This window comes from Puntigrus tetrazona, chromosome 11 (genome assembly GCF_018831695.1).
Source record: "Puntigrus tetrazona isolate hp1 chromosome 11, ASM1883169v1, whole genome shotgun sequence".
Classification (NCBI taxonomy): Eukaryota; Metazoa; Chordata; class Actinopteri; order Cypriniformes; family Cyprinidae; genus Puntigrus; species Puntigrus tetrazona.
Window position 1 is genome coordinate 9,155,417 of NC_056709.1, and position 25,731 is coordinate 9,181,147.

A 25,731-nucleotide genomic window follows, 5' to 3' on the forward strand; every position below is an offset into this window, starting at 1 on the left:
TCTCCTCATCATACAGATAAATTTGAAAGCCTCTTTAGTATTACGTTACGTTAACCGTCATGATTTACACTGATGTATAAACTGGGAGAAATACAACAATACAACAACAAAAAGCCACTGAGCAATTTGAGACCAGAAACACATCACGTAAATGTGTTTGTAAGGAAGCTTAAGGATTATTAACTAATTTTTGTATCCAATACTGCTGTCACATCACTTTAAAAGACTGAACAACTCATATCCGAAGACGTGAGAAGGGAACTAATCATTTCTCTACCCAGTACAGACTGCATAGCACCTGTGGAGCTTGTCTTGGGACGAGCGAGCAACTCGATTTGGGCTAATCATTTCTGTTTCCTGTATAACCAACAGGATGTTTTGCGTATGCTCATTCAACACAAAATGAACAAATCTCTTGCTGAGACAACTCATCGCTCCAGAGTCAGTCGAATTGAACAAATCGTTCATGAGCTAAGCATCACTAATTAAGATCTTAGTACGTTAAATTACAAACTATGTGAATTTCATCTCAATTTTCGCACCAAATTTATAAAATGTGTTTTTCCTTCCTTAAGTATCAGTTCCATATTCTCATTTTATCATATGGTATATGAGATTATACAAAAAACCTTGATGTAACAATTATAATACTCAATACAAAAACACAAATTCAGATTTTCAGTTTGCTTGATTTGAAAATATGTAAAGGCCGACTGCCTATTGACTTGTAATTAAAAATGTGCTTTTATACTATTTAAAAAGTTAAATATTCAGTATGCTGAAGAGTAAATTGAAACAGTAAATTCACTGGTATCGGTGTCAAGTACAGAAATCATTCCACTCTAACATAGAGAAACTGGACTTACAGCTCAAGGAACAGGTAATACTCTTTCCGGGTCTCATAGACATCGACCAGCTGGAGGATGTTGGGGTGTTTCACCCTAAGGAGAAGAGATGGACAATCAGCTAGGAGACAGTTTGTGACACACAGGAGGTTGATACACATGTATCTCTGTGCCCAGATTTATCCCGGCCTGCCATCAATCCCACACTCATGCCCCATCTGCCACTGCAGAGTCATCCAACGCCAGACACACGCCTGCGTCCATACTATTTGCATTTCACATGGGTTCCTTTATACGCTATAATCATGTTTAATTAAACAACAAATGTCTGCATTATCATTAATGCTCTGTGGCTGAATCACATCATTTCAAATCCACATTTATGTATATATTCTTTATGCAATTGCTTTCAAGTATATGCCAGCCCGAGGATGCAGCTTCCCATGGTTTCTTCTTCAGCTACTAAATCTGTTTTTTTGTTGTCATTGCAGCCATTGGCTAATCACTGGAGTGTATGTAACAAATTATTCTTAAAGTAACTTTTTAACAACATGTATTATGAAAAAGCCCTATTTAAATAAATTGAGATGAACCCGAATAGCGCATATAACAAAGTTTGCAAGAAACTTCCCTTAAAGCACAATACATTTTAATTCCAGCACGTATAATGGTATAATTTAATCCATTATGTAACACGGACACTATAAAGAAGTGTTTCAGAATTTTGTAAAGGTGGTTATGTCAGCCAACTTTTAAATTAAGAAATTAATACGCTGATTATGCTTTGAAGAAACTAATGTGCTCTTATGCCAGCAATAGAGAGGGGAACTAAAGGTGAACCCATAAAAAAACCCTCATTCTAAAAGTGATATTTCTTTTATGTGTTATTCATGAGCTGTTGTGATTTGAGAGCGGGAAGCAAATGCAGCGCTGCAGAATCAAAGTGACATCAGCGACTTTTAGATGCAGAATAATCATTTATAATCATACACTGTGCAAAACATTTATATCCAATATCTTAAAGGAACACTTCATTTTTTTGAAAATAGCTTCATTCTCCAACTCCTCCGGAGTTAAAAAGTTGACAGAGTTCGACGTGTTCCTTGGTCAACATGTTTTGTTGACCCTGGAACAACATTTTAATCAAAACATTTTGTCTTGACTATATCTCTACACCTAAACCTAACCTTACCCATAAGAAATGCCTCAAATCAGGGGAAATGATAGATGAATGACACTGATGCACAAGCACCGAATAATGATTTTAAGCCTAAACTTCACAAAAACTATAAAATGGTTCTTCAAATGTGCTAATCGTGTTGATCCAGGAACATGTCACACTCAGCAAAATCAGGTTCCAGGTCTGGCCACAGCAGGATATCATACAGCGCTCCCTGTGCAGGCAAGAGATTCTGGCTGTTTTCAGGTGCTGCGTGATATCAGTGATGCTGACGGCAGCCATGGTATTGCAGCAAACTTGATTACCGGAATGAGACTATAGATTCTAGTCATATCAGCCTAGCAACTTTTCATTTTCACCGTTCTTAGTACACTGTGTAACTACAGAAGAATATCAAGAATAAGTAAAAAAATATCAAAGCTCTTTGGTCATTTTTAAACAAGATGCTTCTGGTCCAATCAGAATGAATGATCTATGCTAAGCTAAGCTAAACATGCTATCACCAGACCCAGAGATCAGCTAAATGGATTCTGAACTGGTAAAACTCAACGTATTAACTCTGGGAGAGTTGGAGAATGCCTTTTTTTAAGTGGAGCGTTCTTTGCCTTGACATGTTTAATGTATTTAACAAAATGCAATGCACCATTAGGTGTTTCAAGTACTTTTCACTCTTCTGAGACGTTATGTGATATGTTGTTTTTGTGGTTTTGAAATGGAAACAAAACCTAAAATTCCATTGCCATTAAACTGGATATGTTATTCAAATCAAGTTTATGTAATACAGCTAGACATTTGCACTCACATATTTGCATTGGGCAAGTTTCATATCTTATGCAGTGAAAATGAATTATTAATAAAGTGTATCTAACACTTTGAGCATTGCAATTGATTTAAGAAAAAAAAAATCCTTTTTTTGGACTCACGGATGTGACAAGAAACTTACTCAAGCTTCTGCAGTACACAAATCACCTTAGAGAAGAACTATTATTCGTAAATGAAATAATTCTCATGAAACCAAATGAAATCAAAAGGGCAGATCTGAGGACATGAGAGGAAGCTTTATTCTATAAATGATAAATGATTGTTAAGAGTTTTGAAAAAGAAAACATGTACACAACTTACATCTTTAGGATGAGAATTTCATTTTTGGCAGCCTTCCGCACCTTTCTTCCATCTTTCTTCAGGAATTTTTTGCAGGTGTACATTTTCAGTGTGTTCTTATCCTTCGCCCTGAAGATTTCACAGAACTCCTCCCTTGAGAAGAAATCGATTTTATTGCAGTAATTAAAACAGAATCAGAGTGAAATTAAGGAATAGTACGCATAAAAATTACTTTCTGTGAATTACTGCACTGTCTTCAGATAGAATACTCTATTCTAACTGATCTGTCACGTTATTCTGTAAAACAAAATCTAACTTTCCTACAGTGTACTAGTCTCATTACACTTCACACACTCGCATAATCACATTAACTCAAATCAATATTTCATCTTTATTTATATATTTATGTACTAAGTAGCAGTATAATTAGAGGGATAACGCACAGTCTGTTGATTATCATCACAAAAGAAACCCCTTTTGGGATTATACAAGAGCCATTCTGGATATATTTTGTGATAATTGCTGGTTGATTGCACATTATGCCTTTAAAAAAAGCACCTTTGAGAGCAACTTTTGCAACTTAATAATAAATAATAATAATAAAAAATGTTAACTTACGATTTAACAATCTGGCCCAGGTCATATTTATCTGTGATTTCTGTTGGACTGTTGTAGTCCTTCTTCTCGCCAGGTTTTAAACAGCCGAATGGCATGGCCCACCCTGCCCTTGAAAGAAACAGAAAGATTGAGAGAGGTTACAGAGGTTAACTCCAGCTGACTGCAGTCAGAAATCATTGCACATTGTGTGAATATGTATTGTTCATCCACACCAGTCATTCTGGATTGATTAATTTATGCATGCAAACTTGCAGTAATATCACGTTCGGTGACATTTTTAATTCCGAAAGGAAATAACAACTGTGCATAAAGACCCCTCTTTGACTTTCGCAAACAAAACATATTTGCTGGACCCAAATGTTGAGCGCTGCTAAGGGATTTGTCTCTCTACCGATGTGATTTCAAGTGAAACAATATTCATGCATACGCAGAACTTGGCATCACAATGTTAGGAGGTTGCTATGGTTTTCTAAGTGAACTTAATTGGTTTCCTAAACTGTAAAAAAAAAATGACATTTAGGAAATTGACAGTAACATACTGGCTAAATTAATGACTTCCAAATAATTTTCAGCAAACAAAAAGATGCATAATAATAATAAACATAAACCACTGGTATGGTGAATTCATGCAAGCTCAAGGGAAGCCAAACTTTTTCTGGTCCCCATCTTAATTTTATATATTACCATTATTCTTATGTAATCAAAACAACCCAACTACAGTTAGTAGTTTAATTGATATTACTTGAAATATGCAATATAAAAATGTCATTTCTGGAAAAATAAAAATTGAGTTTTTTGCTAATTAATTATATATATACACATACATGTATTGTACTGTATTTGAGATTACTTCTTTGTTAACTCTTAACATTAGAGAGAATATTATCCTACTTGACAACACTGCTGCTGTGAATTATGCAGGACAAAAGAGCAGCTGAATGATTATGGGTAAAGGAAATGGGGTGATGAAGACAAATGAAAGGCCTTTGTGCTCTTTTTACCACACTTCAGACTTCACAGTCTAAATCACAGTGCTTCCCTTCTTCCAGGCGGGATAAATTAAATTAGACACCAGACCCTTTCTTTCTTTTCTTTTTTCTTTTTGCTGAAAAAAATGTTTATAGACAGCTTAATTGGAAGAGCATATTATATAGCTTTTTATCAAAAAATTGTATATTCAGACGAAATCAAGAAACTTTTGCTGACTAGAAATTCCCTTTGATTTAGTTGGATTAACACTGGATTAAGATACAAAACCAATACATGGATTTCATTGTGATGCTAGTCAACAGCTGTTAACACTTTTTTAACTGGAAGTAGTCTTGTACAGCCAGACCTTTAACTAAATGTCACAAAGATCAATTTGGATCAATTATGACTTTGTTCCTGGACAGAATGATTAAAGAACCTGTGTCCTTGTACTCTTGGAAGTTGCATAATGCCAGCCAATGAGATTTAAAGAGTCAATTCCAGCCAGTTCTTGCTAGTTTTGCATCAGATGGTCAGTGAATGGATTATGGGTGGTCGTGGGTGTGCAATCTGAGAAGAAACTAGGCTATAAGACACATTGCCCCACACTAAAAAATTACCTGTAAAGCTGATTTAATAAGTTTCATCATAAGATAACGAATGAACACTACAGGGTCTACAGAGTATATACTGAAGCAAAAAAAAAAACATAATGCGCACATAGTCAAGCAGAACAGGGACACTCTGATTTACAGTACAGTACACTGGCTTCTAAGACGCACTGATTGTGTCCTTAATTTCTCTCTCATTTAGCTTGTTCCTCGTTTCTCCTCTCTCGCTGTGCTCCTCTTTATCTTGTTCCTTCTCTCTTTGTTCATTTTTGTAAACCTACATATAATGCAAAGAAATGTGTTATGTAAGTGATGAAGCTCTCTGCGCTGTGATTAATTACACTACTGTTTGCTGCGTAAATTGCTTTTAGCTACTTAAAGACAAGGTTCACGGCATCCTGTACTCTTTCATGCTATTCCAAACCCGTACGATTTACCTTCATGCATGGAACTCAAAAGGAGGAATTTTGACGAAATTGCTGTTATTTATATATTACTTAATATTAAGAATATTAAGCAATTACTGGGTTTGGTGATTTGTGTCAATGAGCCACAAAAGGCCTTGCATCATAATTTACAAACAAAGTAATTGCATAAATAATTGCACAATGCATTAATTAAATAATTGTTAACATGATCATATGCAAATGCACTTTATTTTATTTGCTGACTGTTATTAATTTCCCAAGTTATGTTCCCCCTTGTTAAGGTGTGCATTTATAGCACACTCTCTCCGCATCCATTTGCATTGATATTACTAACACAGCATAATGGGCCATTTGGCATAATCACAGAACGTATATAAAGCATTATCATCAAAGAATCTGGCATGCAGGTTTATGGCAGAACGCAGATAAGGTGATCAATAATTTGAGATGTCTTTAAGCTGCATTTGTACTCTAGCCAATATCATCAGCTTCTATATCATCAGTGATTTTCTTTTGACAGAAAAAAAGGTTTAATCTGAGAGAAATTGTTTACACAACTATAGAAATGACATTACTCTCCCTCGGGACATCCAAGATGTCTTGTCACTTCATTCACAAATGATTTTGAGAAATGTAGCATTATATAATTTCCTCACAAAAGGATCTTCTGTAGTAAATGGGTGCCGTCAGAATCAGTGTCCAAACAGCTGATAAAACATCATAATAATCCACAACTATTGCAATGTCCTTTTCCCAAGATAACAGCTCTAGTCTCTTACAATAATGAATGTGTTTGGGGAACACCTGATAAGAGAATCATACAGAACCTCTTAAATTCTTTATCTGTAGGTATCTGTATCTGTAGGCAGGTATTTTCTAAAATCCTGAACAAGATGTCCAGGACCTCTGGTAAAAAATAAATAATCCCACAACATTAAAGATCCAGCAGTATATTTAACCGTGGGCATGGGGTACTAAAACTAGTGGGTATGCTGCCAAAAAGTTTTATCTGACCACAGAAGCCATTCCCGGTCATGTCTGATAACTGAATATGCTGGAGTTTGTTTTTGGATGGGCTAGGAGAATTGGTCTTGAAACCCTCCTGAACAACATGTGCTGATATAGGGGCTGTTTGAACTTTTTTTTAGGATTTCTGACCTCTATTACCTCAACTATTTTCTGCAGTTCTCTGGCTGTAGTCCTTGAAGAGTCTTCTCAAATTCTTCTCCTCACCCTCCAGGCAGATTATCAACATCTTTAGTTGAATGGAACATCTAAACTATTGGGAAAATTGTGATTTTCGATGCTTCAGCTCTTTTCTATTTTGTTAAGCTCAACAATCTGGTTCTGCACATCAGATCTGTTCTTTGGTCTTAAGCCTTGTGATGGACGATTAAGGGAATTTGCCTTTTATGTTCCTCATATTTAAGTCATGGCTAAACAATTTCATACTATTCACCCTGGTGTGCTAAAAATGCAAATATGAATGGTAATATGCTTTAGAGATATTTTACTTTTACTAATTTCTAGAATGGCAAAAATTTTCACATGCCTAATTTATTGAGCTGTTTTTTCCATTAATCTTTATACTCTTAAGATAATCCTCCCAAGTTTGAGCTTTCATATTTCTTCAAAGCTTCTTGCAGTTTTATTACATGCTAATGTATAAAAAGTGATGTAAAACAGTATAGAATCAATTCTATATTGCACATTTAAAAGATAATACATCCAAAACAAAACAAAACAAAAACAATTTGTCTTCATTTTGCTTGCCTGGTTTCATCTCTCCAATGATGCAATTACAATAAAGTAATTCATAACACAGTTTGTATAATTGCAAGACCAGCTCTTCTTCAAACGCACCAGGGTCCGCAGAGCATTCCTCTCTTTTCATGAAGTGTTCCTCTGCGCAACAAGCAAAGAACTTAATTGGCTGAAAACTCATGAGGTTTTTGGAGAAGCGAAGAGAGCAAGAGGAAGTAAGACAAATGAACTGTGTGAGCGACAGAGAGAGTGAGCAGGAAGAAGAATACAGCAGAGTAGAACTGTATTCTGCAACATCTTCCCCATCTCCTCATTACTGCCTCTTGAAAGAAATCAGGCGATCCCGAACTTAATTCGAAACAGGAAACTTCTAAGAAAAAGAAATGAAAGTTCCTTTGCTTTCCCAAGGGCACTCTGAATGCTAATTAAACCCAGTGGCTGGTACATTAGACTCTGTTTCAACCTTTCTGCAGACCGTAGAGAAATACAAAAAAAATAGATACTAGGGGAAAGGGAGAGATAATAATCTCATGAAGGGAATAAGCGAGGGAACGAGAGAGAGAAATAAGAGAGATAGTCTTGCTACGTACATCAATCATGAGTCGGGAGACCTGATAAAATGACAAGAGACAGAAAGACAAGACAATAGTATTCATTATTCACACATCAGCATCTGCGTCTCTCAGGAAGGGTGGTTTGCAGCTAGTAACTGAGCATCTTGAGTATCCTGCGGTATTGTGCTACCCGACCAGCTGAAACTTCACTCTCATAATTACACAATCTTCTCCAGTTTTTCAGAGCTGGCAAAAATCTGTGCCTCCCTCCATCACTCCCATCTGCCTTTAGTTTGTAAATACATTACATCAGTTTAGGCCACAGATAGGCAGAGACTGAGATCACTGAGCTTCTGATGGCCCACAGATTGGCTTACAGCAGGTGGGTTAAGACATCTGATCCAGAGACGCTTTGACTTCATACTGCACACTGAGCTGGTTCGAAATTAACTGGGGAGTTGGGCAAATGTTAAAATGTTGTCTACTAAGATCTGATGAATTGCATAATATTCCAGTGAATATGCAAGAATCAGAAATTGAGATTGTCACATCATGCAAGCACTAGGGTGTATATCTGAATAGCTTGACTGGTCTGACAACACAGGTGTATAAGAAGAGACAGAGTCGCATTCATTTATTAAGGCGACTGAGATCCTTTGGTGTATGTCAGGTACTGTTGAAGACCTTTATTATTCTGTTGTATCATCTGTGATCGCGTATGCTTTCACATGCTGGGGAGGGGGACTGCTGGAGAAGGAGAAGAACTCAATAAGCTGTTTAAAAAAAGCAGGTTCTGTGGTGGCTTGTGTGTTGCTCATTGTGACGGCCTGAGTGGTGGCCGCACACGAGTGGTAATATACCCGTATCACCTTTTTCACACACGACACATTTTGTAATTCATGTTTATTTATGGTTCAGTTTAACTTTCTTGTCAGTTGCATTTAATCACATAAGCATACATGATTTATAACTTTATTTTCCATAGGTTTCATTTATAACATACATTGTTACTGATTTGGAGTGCACACAAATTAGTTGCTTTGTATGTGTTATTTACCTTTTGTTTCTATTTTGAGTTAAGTTTACCGGCGACGTGTGGCGACGATTGTCAGGCCCAAGTACTTCAACTTCCTGGTGTGACGGAAATTAGAGTCCGGGTGGAAACTGGGAATTTAAAGGCAAACGGGTCTCCCTGGACGTACCATTCGGAGAGATGGTCGGGGGACGAGCAAGAAAGGAAAAATTGCTGATTTTATTAATTATATTTAGTTGTCTATTTGTTGTTTGGTTATGGGTTAGGTTCTTTGGGGATGATTTAGTGTTTCTTTGTGCTAGGTTTATCTTTTTGATTTGATTCATTTTGTTAAATGTGAAGTATTGTTGATTTCCCTCTTAATTTGTAATGGGCCCATCTTTCTCTTTATAAGCTGTTGTGTTGTCCATTTTTGGTGGCTTTTTGTTTTTTGGTCTGTTTCTGTCTGTCTGGTTTGTTGTGTAAAGTTACTTTCTTGAGTTTAATTAAAAGGGTTTTTTTCTGGTGACGGCTGGTGTTCCTTGTCTTTGACCTCTCGGTCCCTCACATATGGTGTCAGAAGTGGGATATTCCAGCCAGTCAAGGACACCAAGCTGTTTTATTTCTTTTTTTGTGCCCCACGTGGTAGTGTTTTGTTACTGTTATGAGCCGTGCTTCAAAGAAAGGTATACCTAAAGCACCTCCCCTGCAGCAAGAGGAAGAAAAAGGTGAGGAAGACCAGGATGTGGTGGAAGGAGTTGAAAGGGGCAAGGCAACTGGAGATCAGGATATCTCAGTGAATGAGTTGGCAAATTTACTTCGGGCCCATATGGCAAGGATGGATGGCCAGGAGGCCACAAGAAAGCAGGAGCAGGCAGCTCAGGAGCGACGCTTTAAGGCTTTGCAGCACCAGTTCAGTCTTTTGCAGTTGGAGGTCCAGGCACGAACCTCGCCTAATCCTTCCTCTCCAAATCTTCCCTTACCTGATACAGGCCAAGAGGGCCCTGATGTGGATTTGGCAGTTTCTGATGGACACTCTGAGGTGTCTGTTCCTCAGCGAAGTTGTAATCCAGTGGAGGGCAGTATAGGTCCACCATTGTCTCAGATACCTCGACTGGAGAAGCTGAGCGACACGGATGATGTAGAACATTTTTTAGTTACCTTCGAAAGAATTGCTATTGCCTGTAGGTGGACCAGAACTGATTGGGTTTGGCATTTAATCCCTCTACTGACTGGTAAAGCAAGAGCCGCTTATGTCAACATGGATCTGAATGAATCTATTGACTATGATAGAGTGAAGTGTGCTATCTTAAAGAAATATGATGTCAATGTTGAAACTTACAGACAAAAGTTCCGTTCCCTGACAGTAGATCCAACAGAGAGCCCAAAAGAGCTTTACAACCGGCTCAAAGAACTCTTTGGAAAGTGGATCCAGCCTAAAAGGAAAACAGTGGAGGAGGTGAGTGAAATAATCATTCTGGAGCAATATCTGAGAATGTTGTCTTCTGAACTCCAGGTGTGGGTTCGAGAAAGGGATCCCAGAACAGCACTGGAAGCAGCATCCTTGGCAGAGGTGTTTGTTGCTGCCAGAGGAAAAAATAAGCCGTGGGCTTGGAAACTGGTCAATGATCGCCGTTCTTCTGATGTGCCTCACTTCCAGCCAAGGAAGGTAGAGGGGTCTGGTAAGCCATATATGGGAAAAGTGCTGCCCCTAACTTAAATTTTGCTTCTAAACGACCTCCCATATGTTACCTGTGTGGCCAAGAAGGGCATACAAAGCCAAATTGTCCAAAGGTATCAGCTCAGTTTACACAGCTATGCCTAGTACCCGGGAGGAGGCAACAAAGACCCCAATTCCACTGAGAACTGTAAATGTAGAGATAAATGGTGAGAAATTGACTGCTTTGGTTGACACCGGCAGTGACAAGACTTTGGTGAGAAGAGAATTTATACCGCCCTCTTTAATTAGCACAGTGGGCAGATTACCTATTTGCTGTGTGCATGGGGACGAGAGATTGTTACCTACCGCCAGTGTTTATGTGAAGATAGGGGACCAGACCTATCTGGTGGAGGTGGGGGTGACTGATAACTTGTCTTTCCCTGTGATTCTGGGCGGGATATACCAGTATTGTTGGAGTTGTTGCGTACAGTACAGCAGTGCCAGATGGTGGTGACTCGAGCAAAGGCGAACCAGTCAGAGGAGATTGGGCACACACTAAGCACTTTGCCTTTTTTCAATGAGGAGATTGAGGCTGGAGTGCCAAAAGAGGAGAAAGACTAAAATGGAAAAGAGACAAGAAAAGGTAAAATATGCTGCTCGTACAGTACCTGAAAATACACTTTCTAACTTGCCTGTGAACTTTCAGATACCCACTAACATCATTCAGCTGCAGCAGGAAGACTGTAGTCTCACCGAGTGCTTTGCTAGAGCTGCAGGTGAAAGGGAAAGACCGCTAAAGGACGGTGCAGCCAGGTATGTGATAATGAAGGGGTTGCTCTATCGAGAAATCGGGGCCCAGAGACAATTGGTGGTTCCACAGTGTGTTCGAGAGAGGGTGTTACATCTTAGCCACTCTATTCCTTGGGCTGGCCACCTGGGGAAGAACAAGACAACTGCGAGAATCAAAAAGTATTTTTTCTGGCCTGGTTTGAATGTAGATGTGGCTAACTTTTGTAAAAGCTGTCCTGTCTGTCAGAAAGTTTCTCTCAAGCGTCCGTCAAAAGCACCATTACAACCGCTTCCCCTTATTGGTACTCCATTTGAAAGACTTGGAATGGATGTTGTTGGTCCGTGGAGATGAGTCGCTCTGGGAACCGCTTTATGTTGGTGATAACTGACTATGCCACCAGATACCCAGAGGTATTTCCATTAAAATCCGTGAAGGCAAAATCAGTAGCTACGTCCTTGGTTCAGTTATTTTCCAGGGTAGGATTTCCTGCAGAAATTCTAACTGACCAGGGCACAAACTTTATGTCTACCCTGTTGAAGCAGGTTTACCAGCTACTGGGAATCAAGAGTCTGCGTACTACCCCCTATCATCCTCAAACCGATGGGTTGACTGAACGATTCAATCAGACTTTGAAACAAATGTTACGCAAGTTTGTCAGTGAGACTGGTCGGGATTGGGACCAATGGTTGCCCTACCTGCTATTTGCATATCGGGAAGTCCCACAGGCTTCTACGGGGTTTTCACCTTTTGAATTGTTGTATGGCCATGACATCAGGGGCCCGTTGGCTTTGTTACAGGAGATGTGGGCGGGAGGTTCTGGAAAAGATCCCCCTAATGTGGTCTCCTACGTTATACAAATGAGGGAAAAGTTGCAGGACATGACTGCTTTGGCCCAGAATCATTTGGCAGAAGCCAAGGAACAGCAGAAAACCTGGTATGATCCTCTGGCTCGAGAAAGAAATCTGGAGGTCGGGGGAAAGGTACTTGTCATGTTGCCCAGTCAAGAGAGTAAACTGTTAGCCAAATGGCAGGGTCCTTATGAAATTAAGAAACGCCTGGGTCCTACAACATATGAAGTCCGAATACCTGGTCAGGATCGTTCCAGTCGTATTTTGCATGCATTAACCTATTGAAAGAGTGGGTTCCCGTTCTGAAAAAGCACAGTCCCTCATGATTCGCTCGGTGGTAGAGGAAGAATTAGAGGAGCAGTATCTCCCACAGCCAGTTCCTGGAAATCTTGGGCTAAATCATCTAACAGCTTCCCAGAAAACACAGGTACAATCTCTCTTTACTTCAAAAGTATTTTCAGAATACCCCGGCTTTACACGCCTAATTGAGCATGATGTAGTGCTGAAGCCTGGTGCTGTGGTGAAACGCCAGAGTTATAGAATTCCTGAACGGTTCCAGGCGACTTTGCAAGAGGAGGTGGACCTTATGCTCCGTCTGAACATTATTGAGCCGTCAAACAGTGAGTGGTGTCATCCCATAGTCCTTGTGCCAAAGAAGGATGGGAGCATTAGGTTCTGCATTGATTTTCGATATTTGAACTCTGTATCCCAGTTTGATTCCTATCCTACCCCTCGTATCAGTGACTTAATTGATCGCTTGGGTCAATCTATGTATCTGACGACAATGGACCTATCTAAGGGATATTGGCAGATCCCACTGTCTCAATCCTCTCGTCATCTGACTGCCTTCAGAACTCCAGGTGGGCTATTCCATTTTAAGGTACTACCCTTTGGCCTTCACGGGGCTGTGGCAACATTTCAGAGGTTAATAGACCAAGTATTACGTGGTTTACCATTTGCTGCTGCATATCTCGATGACATTGTTGTTTACAGTAACACCTGGGAGGAACATGTGCGGCATCTCCAGGAAGTGGTGCAGCGCCTTCAGAGGGCCGGCCTCACTGTCAACCCCAATAAATGTGCTATAGCTAAACAAGAGACCGAGTATCTGGGCTATGTCATTGGCCGGGGTGTTGTACGACCACAAGTTCAGAAAGTTCAAGCTTTGAAGAAGTGTGTGGTGCCTCAGACACGCAAGGACCTGCGATCCTTCTTGGGTATGGCTGGATTTTACCATCGGTTTGTCCCCAATTTCTCTAGCAGAGCAGCTCCTCTAACCGACATGGTGGGGCACGTTGTTCGAACCGGCTGCAGTGGACTGAGGAGCGGTTGAGAGCTTTCCAAGATGTTCAGGAGCTTTGACAACCGACAGTGTTTTGCATAACCCTGACTTTAGTAAGCCTTTTGTTGTACAGACAGATGCCTCTGAGAGGGAGTGGGAGCTGTTCTATTGCAGGGGCCTTCAGAGAGCCGTCGACCAGTGGCTTATATTAGTCGTAAACTGTTTCCAAGAGAGGTACGCTATTCAACAATAGAGAAGGAGTGCTTGGCCATAAAGTGGGCTTTGGATTCTTTGCGGTATTACCTACTGGGACGTGAATTTACCTTGGAGACTGATCACAAAGCTTTGCAGTGGTTGGAGAAAATGAAGGATTCTAATGGAAGAATTACAAGATGGTATCTTGGCCTACAGCCCTTCCGATTTAAGATTCAACATGTGCCTGGTAAAGCTAATGTTACTGCAGACTATCTCTCTCGCTGTAATGGCGAGATTTCTGAAGGAGGGGAAATGTGACGGCCTGAGTGGTGGCACGCACATGAGTGGTAATATACCCGTATCACCTTTTTCACACACGACACATTTTGTAATTCATGTTTATTTATGGTTTAGTTTAACTTTCTTGTCAGTTGCATTTAATCACATAAGCATACATGATTTATAACTTTATTTTCCATAGGTTTCATTTATAACATACATTGTTACTGATTTGGAGTGCACACAAATTAGTTGCTTTGTATGTGTTATTTACCTTTGTTTCTATTTTGAGTTAAGTTTACCGGCGACGTGTGGCGACGATTGTCAGGCCCAAGTACTTCAACTTCCTGGTGTGACGGAAATTAGAGTCCGGTGGAAACTGGGAATTTAAAGGCAAACGGGTCTCCTGGACGCGTACCATTCGGAGAGATGGTCGGGGGACGAGCAAGAAAGGAAAAATTGCTGATTTTATTAATTATATTTAGTTGTCTATTTGTTGTTTGGTTATGGGTTAGGTTCTTTGGGGATGATTTAGTGTTTCTTTGTGCTAGGTTTATCTTTTTGATTTGATTCATTTTGTTAAATGTGAAGTATTGTTGATTTCCCTCTTAATTTGTAATGGGCCCATCTTTCTCTTTATAAGCTGTTGTGTTGTCCATTTTTGGTGGCTTTTTGTTTTTTGGTCTGTTTCTGTCTGTCTGGTTTGTTGTGTAAAGTTACTTTCTTGAGTTTAATTAAAAGGGTTTTTTTTCTGGTGACGGCTGGTGTTCCTTGTCTTTGACCTCTCGGTCCCTCACACTCATTATTGATGTGATAACACAGGATAGAATGACTGGAAAATTGGTCAGTATAATGAATCAAGATTGTCATCCTCTTCACAAAACAGTTCAAGCCTGTGCAAGTTCTTTTAACTACAAGATTTATTCAGCTCCGGGATGTTATAAAGAACGATATAAAAAGCCATTTTTACCAACCGCTATTAGGTTATGTAATTAGTGTCAATAGAATTTTAAATGACGCTTTGTATAACATAGTGTAGAGTGTGCTTTAATGCTGGACACAATGGAGGCTCTATGAAATACAGTATTGTGCAGTATTTTATTTATTATTTATTTACTTTTTAATTTTTTATTTATCTATTCTGTTGTAAGCTTTGCTGTAACATGTGAATTTCCCTTTGGGATTAATAAAGTCAATCAAATCAAATTCTTTCTTAGCTGTAAGCTTAATGCCTCTGCTGACATTTAGCTGACCTGTAGCTGCCAGATATGTCTCAAATGTTTTGTTAATGTCAAATAGTTTTTCATTACAAATGAAATATAATTTGAAAATACTCTCAACAAAAAAACAAAACAGTGCTATGATTTTAGCTTAAAGTAGCTTACAGCAGTTATCACAATGTTGTAATGTAACAGCAGACAGCTGTATAACCTCACTCAGTGACTGGCCGGATATAAGCAGATAACTTTTAATAAGTAAATGAGGATTTTATTAAACCAATAAGTGTTCAAATTTAGTTTAATATATTAATATATTATGCACACTCTACAGATATACTTAAATGTTTGAAAGTGAAGAATTAAACACATAAATATTAGTATTGTAACTTACAGGGGGTACTTCCAAGTTAACAGTTTACTTCTAATGGGTTGGCTGAAAAAAACAAAAAAAAAAACGTTTGGGAACCCCTGGCATAGAGACTTAGGAGAAGGCTTTTTTGGGGCCAGAAAAAAAACTCTGGCAACCACCCTCACATAATGAAGTGGTTTTGAACCACTCACATTTTCTACAGATCTTATACATCTTAAAATGAATTATAATATGCTGAAATTGTTTGTTTTTTAAGATCAAAGCCACAACTGGTCAGACAATGAGATTGGATGGGATTCAAGTGAAGAATACATGGTGTTTGTGCCAGGCCTCTAGATGGCTCTTGAACAGAAATGTTGCTGAAGACTTTATCCAGCTTAGTTGTCCTCTGTTTTAGTCTTCAGTCAAAGTGACTCTCAGATCTCATCTCTAGACAGCTCCCCCTGGCACATTTCTTACTTTCAAATGTAAGTAAAAATGTGAGGACTGATAAAGGAGCATCTGCTGTCCATCCACAGTCATTTGGGCTTCACTTTTTCCTGTTTGGGCTGTTTGGAGTGTTTTTAAAGATTTTTGAGGCCAGTTTAAAAGCAAAGCTGCACCATCTCAAATGTACAATGAGGTGTTTGAGTCAGCCACAAAGAGAGTTGCTGCTTCTACGAAATGCTCCAAGCCTCATCGTGTTGTTGGACCAATGGAGAAACAACACACGATAACGAGCAGTGTGAAAGAGAGCGATGCTCTATCAATTATTTCTGTCTAGCGCTGCTCTCTGACAGTTCTCTCCAGCTCTGGAACGACTGCTCTTCTGAGTTATTCCCCGTGCATAGTTGAACCAAGGCTCCTCCAAATCCTCATTGTTATTCTTGTCCTCCACAAGGCTTTTTCTCCTTCTCTCTGTCTTTTTCTGTCCTCTGGCTGTCTGTTTTGCAGTGGTGTACTCCATTACTATTGATCATTTTGGTAAAAGATGAAAAATGCAATTCATGCATCATACAGCATACACACCTTTGTGATTGGCAGGGTGGATGCTTTGCTGTTATAACTTTTTATGAGACAAAGAAAAACCATGCATTAATCTTGTTCTGTGGAAGACTGAGAATTAAATAAATCTATGGTATGGCAGCAGAAGCTTTACCCTACTTTTATTGTGAGTCGACTACAGAAAGAATCTAATCACACCGCCATTGTTACATATTGTCCTCAATAAACCATTTTGGTCAGTAATTGAGTTTTCTCCTTTGATTTGCAACACAACATAAGGTGTCCTAAGATCTAAAAGCTCTGACAGGACTTTCTCTAATTATAACATTCAGTTTGGCTGTATGTTGCAATGCATGAGGACAGCAGATTGTAAAACATGCTTGAACTATGCAGCAGGGACTTGTGTAAATCCACATGCCTATATATATGCATATGTACATCAGCGTGCAGAGCTCCTTGGTGCAGCCTATAAATCAAGAGACAAATGTCTATAGCTACACTGTAAAAAACATTTCTGTAGAAATCACAGTATTACTTGCAGCTGTATAAATTACAGTATTACTTAGCCAATCAGTCTACTAGAAGGACTTCATAAGGACTGAGGTTCTGAAAATCATTCCTATTCATAATTCCATGATTATTTTTATTATTATTTAAATGAATGTCATACCACCATTATGTAGACTGCTCATGTAGACATCAGCACAAAGTGTGTGTGAAGTGACCATGTGACCGATTTAGAATTTGAAACACACTGCGTTTATATTCTGCAACAACATCAGACAGATTCATTTATGCTTACCAGAAGATCTGGCAACAAGCATAAACAGGGTGATGACAAGCCCAAAATACTAACACACTTTCCAGTATTTCCATGACAACAGCAGACTGCTCTCTTACCACCACAGAAAAAATATACACACTGAACAGCAATGAAACTAGCAAGGGATCATTTTTACGTGCATCGATGCATCATCAACCTCTGTCAGACTTTACACTTTCATTTGAGGGAGTTATGCATTTACTCAAATATTTTGCTACGAATAACACAGATGGCAATTCCGCTGCAGGACGGCCGAATGAATCTTCAAGACAGTGAGGAGTGACCTGTGCACATTTTCAGTGACTCTAGAGGACACTTTCCAAAATCGCTGCCATAAATATGTCTCTTCATTACAGAATGAAGAGTTTATGAGCACGCCATGTGCGCTCTCTAATCTCATTAGATGTCTATGCCTCAAATGCTGCTTCAGCTACGCACGTTTTAATTGGCTTGCATAAAATCGGCATTACGAGAAATATTTTAAGCTCGCACGGCAGATAAATAATAATGAAAGTCAGTATGAATGCAGGCCGTGCAGTAATTGAAGGTCCGTTCGGAATGCTGACTGCAGTAGTCAGGAGAGAAGAGACAAATTACGGGCTATCAATTCTAGTGGGCTTGGCATCCAATTGGATGCAGGGTGAGTGTGCTCAGATTCATCTGATCATTTGCAAATATCGTTTTAATGATAAAACCGCAGAATGTATATTTTTTGCTAGAATTACCTAATGCACTAAATGAGTACTCTTTTTCTAGATCATGCTTGCACCTGTCCTACCGCGCTCCTAAAAAAGCCTGTTCATTTATGACAGGTGCATGCGGGCCTGTTGGGAGCACTACAGTACACTGTGCTTCTTTCCCCCCATTGCCATCCTCAATATTGTAGTTGTACAGTCTGTCTCTCACATTCTAAATATAGCAGACGTGTCTTAAAGTGTCAGCTGGCAAAGACTGCGCCATCTGCATTACAACTGCATAGACAAATGCACAGAAGTTCACTTAGGTTTTATTCTGTTCTGGAATATCATCTCATATTCTGTTCCTATTCACTCCACTTCTGTAACCAGCTAAGATGTTTAGTTTAATAGCGTATAATGAGATGAAATGTGTTCATTTCCTGCTGAGCTTTCACTTGGAATTAAAGTCCCCATTTGTGCCATTATAAAAGGAAATCAATAAAAAGACTAATCAATGGCTACTGTACATTATTCAGGGGTAACTGCACTCTCGTTTGCCCCGCTCAGTATGCACCAATACTTTCCAGCCTATCAAGCATAAAGGGTCTTTTTGACTGAAACGGATCATTACAGAAATATAATTTTCATTAAGAGACGTTCTTACAAAAAGTGTCCAAAGACTGCATAGTAAACGAGAACAATATTGCTTGTTATCTTATACGCTCTCAGCCTCTCACAAAAGGCAAAGTTTATTTATCGCTCCAGGTTGAAACACATAATGACTTTTACTGAATACATTAGACTAATCTTATATTTGAATGCCTAAAAATTTCTTCCAGGGTTACCATGGTCGAGTGGGAAAGCCTATGAGAAGTCACTCTTAACCCTGGATGTCTGGACAAATATATTGTTGTTCATAAATATGTAGAATACTAATCTCTGGGGCAATGTATTTTGTGAAACTTGGTCTAATGTTATAAACATAATGCTTGACTTGTCTAGAAATTAAAATACAACAACACTAAATCATTTGATAAAATGTCTGAGATTTACAAAGCAAGATGATGTAATTTCAAGCTAATTTCGTAAAAAACACAGTGACTTACATAAAGTAAGAAAAAATTAAGTGAGGTTTGCTGAGAAAAAGGAGTCAGTAGGATGCTGAGCAATAGACAATACAAATCATCACGTGGCACAGAATGGAAAAGTAGATTATTAAATAATCTACAAATAACTCCAAGTTACCCACTGCAGACATGCATGCAGAAATTGCAACAAACACTGCCAACTGAGGCATATTAGCTTGTTTATTTCATAGACAGAATCACCACATGCTCTCAACAGATGTCATTTTGAACCCTATGAGGATATAGAATGACTTTCAGTACAAAACATGTTTTATTGGTTCAGGTTCAGCTTCTGAGTTCTCGTCTCAAGCTATTTAGTGTCTTAATATGACTAATTTCTGTATCCATCAGCTTTGGACTTGAGTGTCTGTCTGTCCATGCCTCTGAGTGTTCATCTTTGAACATCACAGAGTGCTGGAACATGCTGTAATTAGATTGGAAGCTACCCACAAACGCATTATGACTCGGAAAGAGAGCCAAAGTCTGAAATTTGCAAGAGTTGCTTGGGCCTTTATGTATTCTCATAGTCTGATTATTTCAGTGGTGTTATCACTGTGTACTGGCAAACCAATAGTTTTGTTACACTTCGTTGCCATTCAGACATGCTGTTGCTTAAATCTTTTTCAGCTTCAGATCTGACAGAGCTAAAGGGATGCTGATTCATAAGAAAATAGACAATAAGACTTATTTGATGTAGCAGAATTGACCACAGATGAATATGTGTGTTCAGTACGACCTCACTCACACAATTTTATATGATTGATCAACACAACACAACACATTAACTAATTGGCAATTTGTAAAATACATACGATTTAGTTGACATTTTAAATTCTGTTTTACTTTAATTTTTTTCTTTTTAATAATTTTATAGATTTACATTTTTGTGTGGTGTTGTCATTTTTATTAGTCTAGTTAATAGTTTAAATGGATTTAGCTTTCATTTCCAGTTTCCTACCCCATACCTAAACATATCTACTACAACTTCACTTTGCTTTACTTACTATGAATAAGCAGCGAATTGGGAGTTTATTAATGTTTAAAGTTAAAAAAAAAAGTTAAAAGTGAATGCATGTTCCCAATTCTAGGAACTGTTTTAATATTTCTTTAATTCTCAGTTCATGTTCATTTAATTTCAAGACAACCCTGACACACAAGCAAAAGTGTACTGATCTGTTTTGCATTTAAATGCATCCACACTACTACACACACTTACACAGTGCTTTGGGAACTGAAGCATGTCTCACACATGCTGTCTGCAAAAAATCTGTCCTGGACGCTCATAAGGGTGACTGCCAGCTCTTACCCAAGAACAGCAGGGCCTTCCCCTCTCTCTCTCTCTCTCTCTCTCTCTCTCTCTCTCTCTCTCCCTCCCTCTCTCTCTCCCATTCACTATTCAATCAAGTCTTGAGAAAACAGATCAAGCAACACAAGAAAATGAACCTGTACTTTCTATCACCATCAATCAAATCTTCATGTTCTGCTAAATCAAAGTCATACAATTAAATTAAAATGATAAAAACACAAAGGATGGGTCACAATATTGATCATGAAATGTCCAGAACAGCAATGAAGATGTAAATGTAATGTAAAGTGGTGGAAGAAACAGTAAAATTATTAAAAAAGCAGCTACAAATCGTGTCCTCACCCAAAGTGTCTGATGGAAAGCAATTTGTCCGTTTACAATGAACTGAAACTGATGCACAACATGACGCAATGAGATTTCACTGCTACCCAGGAAGATGCCAAAGGAATAAAAAGCAATCTGCAAAATGTCCCGTCTCTCCTTGTGTCTGGTTAGGAAAAAAACTCGTGAATTGTATTCATGTACAGTACATTTTGTATGCTTTTGCCCTAACTAAGACGTCGAGTAATGTGAAAATGCACATGCACTAAAGCTTTCGTCCGCTTTATTATAAGGTGCCATATTTAATAGCAAGACAGTTTAAGGCAGTCATAGCCAGAGTGAAAGATGAAAGAATGACTGCTGCTCTTATAAGCTTTCAGACCAGCATTGTGAGCCAACAAAACTGCCCTCTGCCGCATATGTTAATAGAGCTGAAAGCCGTTTCACTGCTCAAAACAGCCCCACCAGGCTTTACAAAGGATGAATTCCAGCATCCTCACACCCACATGGGTGAAAGAGCCCTCCTCGCTCGATTATCTCTCCCAGTCAATTGCGTGTAAGAGCTTTTTCTTTTCCCGCGGCCTAAATATAAATGGAGGTGCATTGCTGTAGTGTTGGTCTTAACTGGACAGTGACTAGTCAGTGTTTTTATGTCAGTACATAGTGTGATTGGAAAGAACAGCTCTGAAGAGAGAGAGAGAGAGAGAGATGAGTCACGGAACGGATGACAGAGGTCAGCATGGTGGGAGGATGAGGAGTGCTGAGTGATGAAGGTGAGAAACAGCTTGGTTAATAGAGGACTAACGCCCCCATTAATCGTGCCACGCTAATACCAGCAGAGATTGTGTGTGTGTGTGTGTGTATTTGTTTGACTGCGCTCCAGCTGACGAAGCTCGCTGTGTGCAATCTGACAGCATTTATTTTTTGCTTTTGCTGTTGCTATTGAAAAAAGCCTCCTTTGAAATGGTTGGTTAGCTTATTAGACTCACACTGCAGGAAGTCTGCCAAACCTGTCCAACACTTATCCAAACACCCCATCCAGAACACGTCGCGAACATTTCCAAGAGGAAAGAAAGTCACAGATGACACCTCTTTCACAGGTTCACACTTACATATAATTAAATCGAGTAAAGATTAAGCGTATTTGGGGTGCTGTCCAGAGAGAGGCCTCGGAGCTCAGCAACAGAGCGGCGGAGTCGGGGTGGTGGAGGGATGCTGAATCGAGAGGATGCCAGGGTAGGACATTATGGATCGTTTATAGGAGATTTCTCTTGTTCTGGTTGGATAACAATATAATCACTAATGCTGTACCAGCTGTGTAAATGATCTGTGTTCCTCCCAAATTATTAACATGACTTAATATTGCAGTTTATTAATAGAGATAGTAAAAGGGTTAAATAGTAGGGGTGCAACGATTCGCGTATCATACGATTCTTGGCCATTTTTTAAATCATCATAGTGATCATCCCCTTGTTAGTGGGGACTTTGGAGTGAGCAGAGCACGTGCGTGTCATTATTTATTCATTTGGAATGCACTTGTGAAAGGGAGCGATGTAATTCCCTCATTATCTTCAGTTGGGATGTTTCTGTGACAATGAATGCAGCAACGGTGTGCATCAGCAGGTTTGTTAAGAAATGGATGCATTGCATAAAATTACATTTTATACATATTAGTTTTTTAAATATAAGCATATTTAATAAAAAATGTATGTTTATTTGTAACAGGTATGCTAACAACAATAAAAAGACATTTATGACGTTAAAACGGCGACATCTGCTGACGTACACCGTGCTGCGTTCATTATCAGAGGAACATCCCAGCTGAAGATAATGAGGAAATTACATCACTTCCTTTGCCAAATGCATTCCAAACAACTAAATAATGACACACATGTGCTCTGCTCACTTCAAAGTCCCCACTAACAAGGGGGTGGGGATGATCACTATGATTTGGAAAATTATCATGAATTGTACGATACACAACATGCGAATCATTAAAACCCTATTAAATAGATATCAAATTGAGACTTTTGACCACAGAAATCTCACGTCTCTTAGAAGAGATCTCAACAATGTTATATAGGTTATACCATTTTAATATTGCACTACAAAGAATTCCAACACTAACGTTTTATGCTTCTTACTGCATGTCAACAACTATACAAATACTATACATAAAACCATTACTTCATTAAATCTCTCAAGCTTCGAAAAAACAACATCTAAGTAATCACGCTTTCCTCTTGGTTACAACATACCTAATTATCTACTACACATTATCAACAGCCTAAAGAGCTATTCACACAGGACACATCCCATTAAAATAAAACTCTGTTTCAAATGAATTTCTTTAACTACACATTGTCATAAAAACAACCAGCTGATAATTTGTTTAGAAATCTTAAGAAAATGTTGAAAACAATGGTGCCCTGCATTTCAGTGAGTCAAATTAAGTGAGTTAGGACTGATTCGGTGAGTTTAATCTGATAAAGGCTGATAACTTGTGAGTTATCTATGTGAAACTACTTTTCCTTTAGAGGACAACTTCGTTTGAAAGGCATACAGTATTTTCAGACTACAAGCTCAGATGACTTTTTCTGTGATGCTGTAGATTCAGTAATGGAAAATCCAGTTTAAAAATCCCTGGTACAAGACACTTAAACACATCTTTCGAACAGTGTGAAGCATCACAACAAAGATTTCCATCTATGTTCACATAGAAAGTGCATCCAACGTGAAACAAAGCAGTTGGTACAAAGCAGTGTCATTCATGTATTCAAAATAGTGTTTACAGCCATAGGAAAATGTTTTGTTGTAAAATAGCTCCACTGCAGGTAAGGTATGGCAATTGTTTCACAACACACACACACACATATATATACGTATATATATATATACAAAATGTACAGAAAAAAACCTCAAGTTTAAGCCCTTCACTCCTCATACGCTAATCTGACCATTCTGTACCGCTATTGTTTGTTGCCTTGGTTACAAAGTCCCTCAATGGCATTTCACTCTACAGTTCCAGTAAACCAGCAAATGAAAAAAAGAAAACGCACATGGTTTGGGAGCATGATGTTATACAAGGCTAAATTTAGGAGCCGCCTGTTCTCGCACTCATCGCTCAGAATTAGGAGGAAAAAAGGGAAATGTCTCGCTTTTTATCTAAGATCAGGCAGTTAAAATAGAACATTTACATGGACAGGAACATGGAGATGAGGTCTTTGTGTGGGTAAGTGGAAGCACAGTGAACCACGTGAATGAAAGCCTTCTGAATTAGAGCTTTCAAATACGCTTGGAAGTATTTGACGACATATCCCACGCACACTCAATTCATCTGTTGGATACGTTCTGCCTGACAAAGTCGACTACATCTCTGTAAATCAATGAAACTGCTCGTTCTCACTACATAGTCTGTCTCATCCTTCTCTGAATTAATCAACTGATATAAAACTACAGTATTGATAAATAATATTGTTCAATCTTCGGTCAAGAGCCATGTCATTATACTTACATCTCCCAGCATGCCTCTTGGTTCCCACCTGCACTTAGTCATTGACTTTTATTGTTATTTGCAATTCTCTGACTTCCACTATTTACAATAAACCATTGTTTTGGAAGTTACCATTGTGTCATAAGACCAGTCCACTTAACATAAGCTCTGCAGGGACCTTTATAGTTCAAGTTCAAAAGTCTGCTCCTCTCTTACATTCTGTTCTTGTCAATGTTCAATATTCTGCTTCAGACCAGAAGTCTGCTCAGAAGCCCATCCTACCTTTGGTACACCATCAAATATCCTCTCAATCCACAGAGAAACCTTTTATCACTTTGCTCCAGCCCCTCAGATACTTCAGTGTCGGTCTCAGGGCCAACGCAAGCTCAACTTCCAATCTAGGTAAAACACTGCTGTGCTACCCCCACTTCACACTTACAATTAGGGCCTGTTTACACTTGGTAACTTGCTCATAGGATATCTGGTTTGTTAAAACATTTCCATTTGACCACTTAAACGGTTATAAATTCCTATCTTCAATTTTCCCACTAAATTTAAATTTAACTAAGTTTGCAATGTTATTATAACAGTTTTGGAGGAAACATTTTTACATTTAGTTTTAACAACCAGATGCATTTACATTTGTGTGAAATTTGGCCCAGACCACCTCCTGAAGTGGTTTATCAAATCCATCCACCAGGGCGTTTAGTCTATGCCTGATCTTTTCATGATCAACAAAATGATTGATTTGTGACACAAACAGAAACAATCACTGTCTACATCCACCATGAAGCTCTTCCTGTGTGCTTCTGTGTGCAAATTCAAAAAATGTCAGCAGAAGAAGCCTGAAGTCAGCTTTGGTTGTGAAATATTACTGGCTCTTGTGTGTCTTGTGAATATTTGTGTGACGGGATAAGAGTATCTTTTTAATGAGATGTGAGTGCGTTAAAAATGACTCTAAAGAGGTACCTTGAACGTTAAAGCAATGTCAAGTGGTCGCGACCAAGCTTCAATATGTGGTGAGTTGGGAATGAAAATGTGTTGAGCCTACACTTGGTCCATCCGTGTCTCCACTGTTTTATCTCTCACACACACATGCAGTAGGCCTACACAACCGCTACACAGCATGAGCTTAACTTTCAGGAGCATGTATCATCTTTAAAACTTGTGTAGATGTTTTGCATGTAGACTATTGATGGTTTTATCTGCACGGTTGTGGTTGTCTCCTGCTCATCCAGCCTTCCAAGAGCTCTCAAGCCAGACAATCCTCCTGA

General features: G+C 38.9%; 1 protein-coding gene across 1 annotated transcript in view; it reads right to left on the reverse strand.

The window, feature by feature from the left end:
• Positions 1-25,731, reverse strand: part of camkvb (CaM kinase-like vesicle-associated b) — a 43,211-nt gene that overhangs the window by 10,333 nt on the left and 7,147 nt on the right. Inside the window, exons 2-4 of the mRNA XM_043252610.1 lie at positions 3,745-3,852; positions 3,148-3,279; positions 867-941 (exon numbers count right to left, since the gene is read on the reverse strand). Of these exons, the coding sequence (XP_043108545.1) occupies positions 867-941; positions 3,148-3,279; positions 3,745-3,839 (302 nt within the window). The 5' untranslated portion in view covers positions 3,840-3,852. The remainder of the gene's footprint in view (positions 1-866; positions 942-3,147; positions 3,280-3,744; positions 3,853-25,731) is intronic.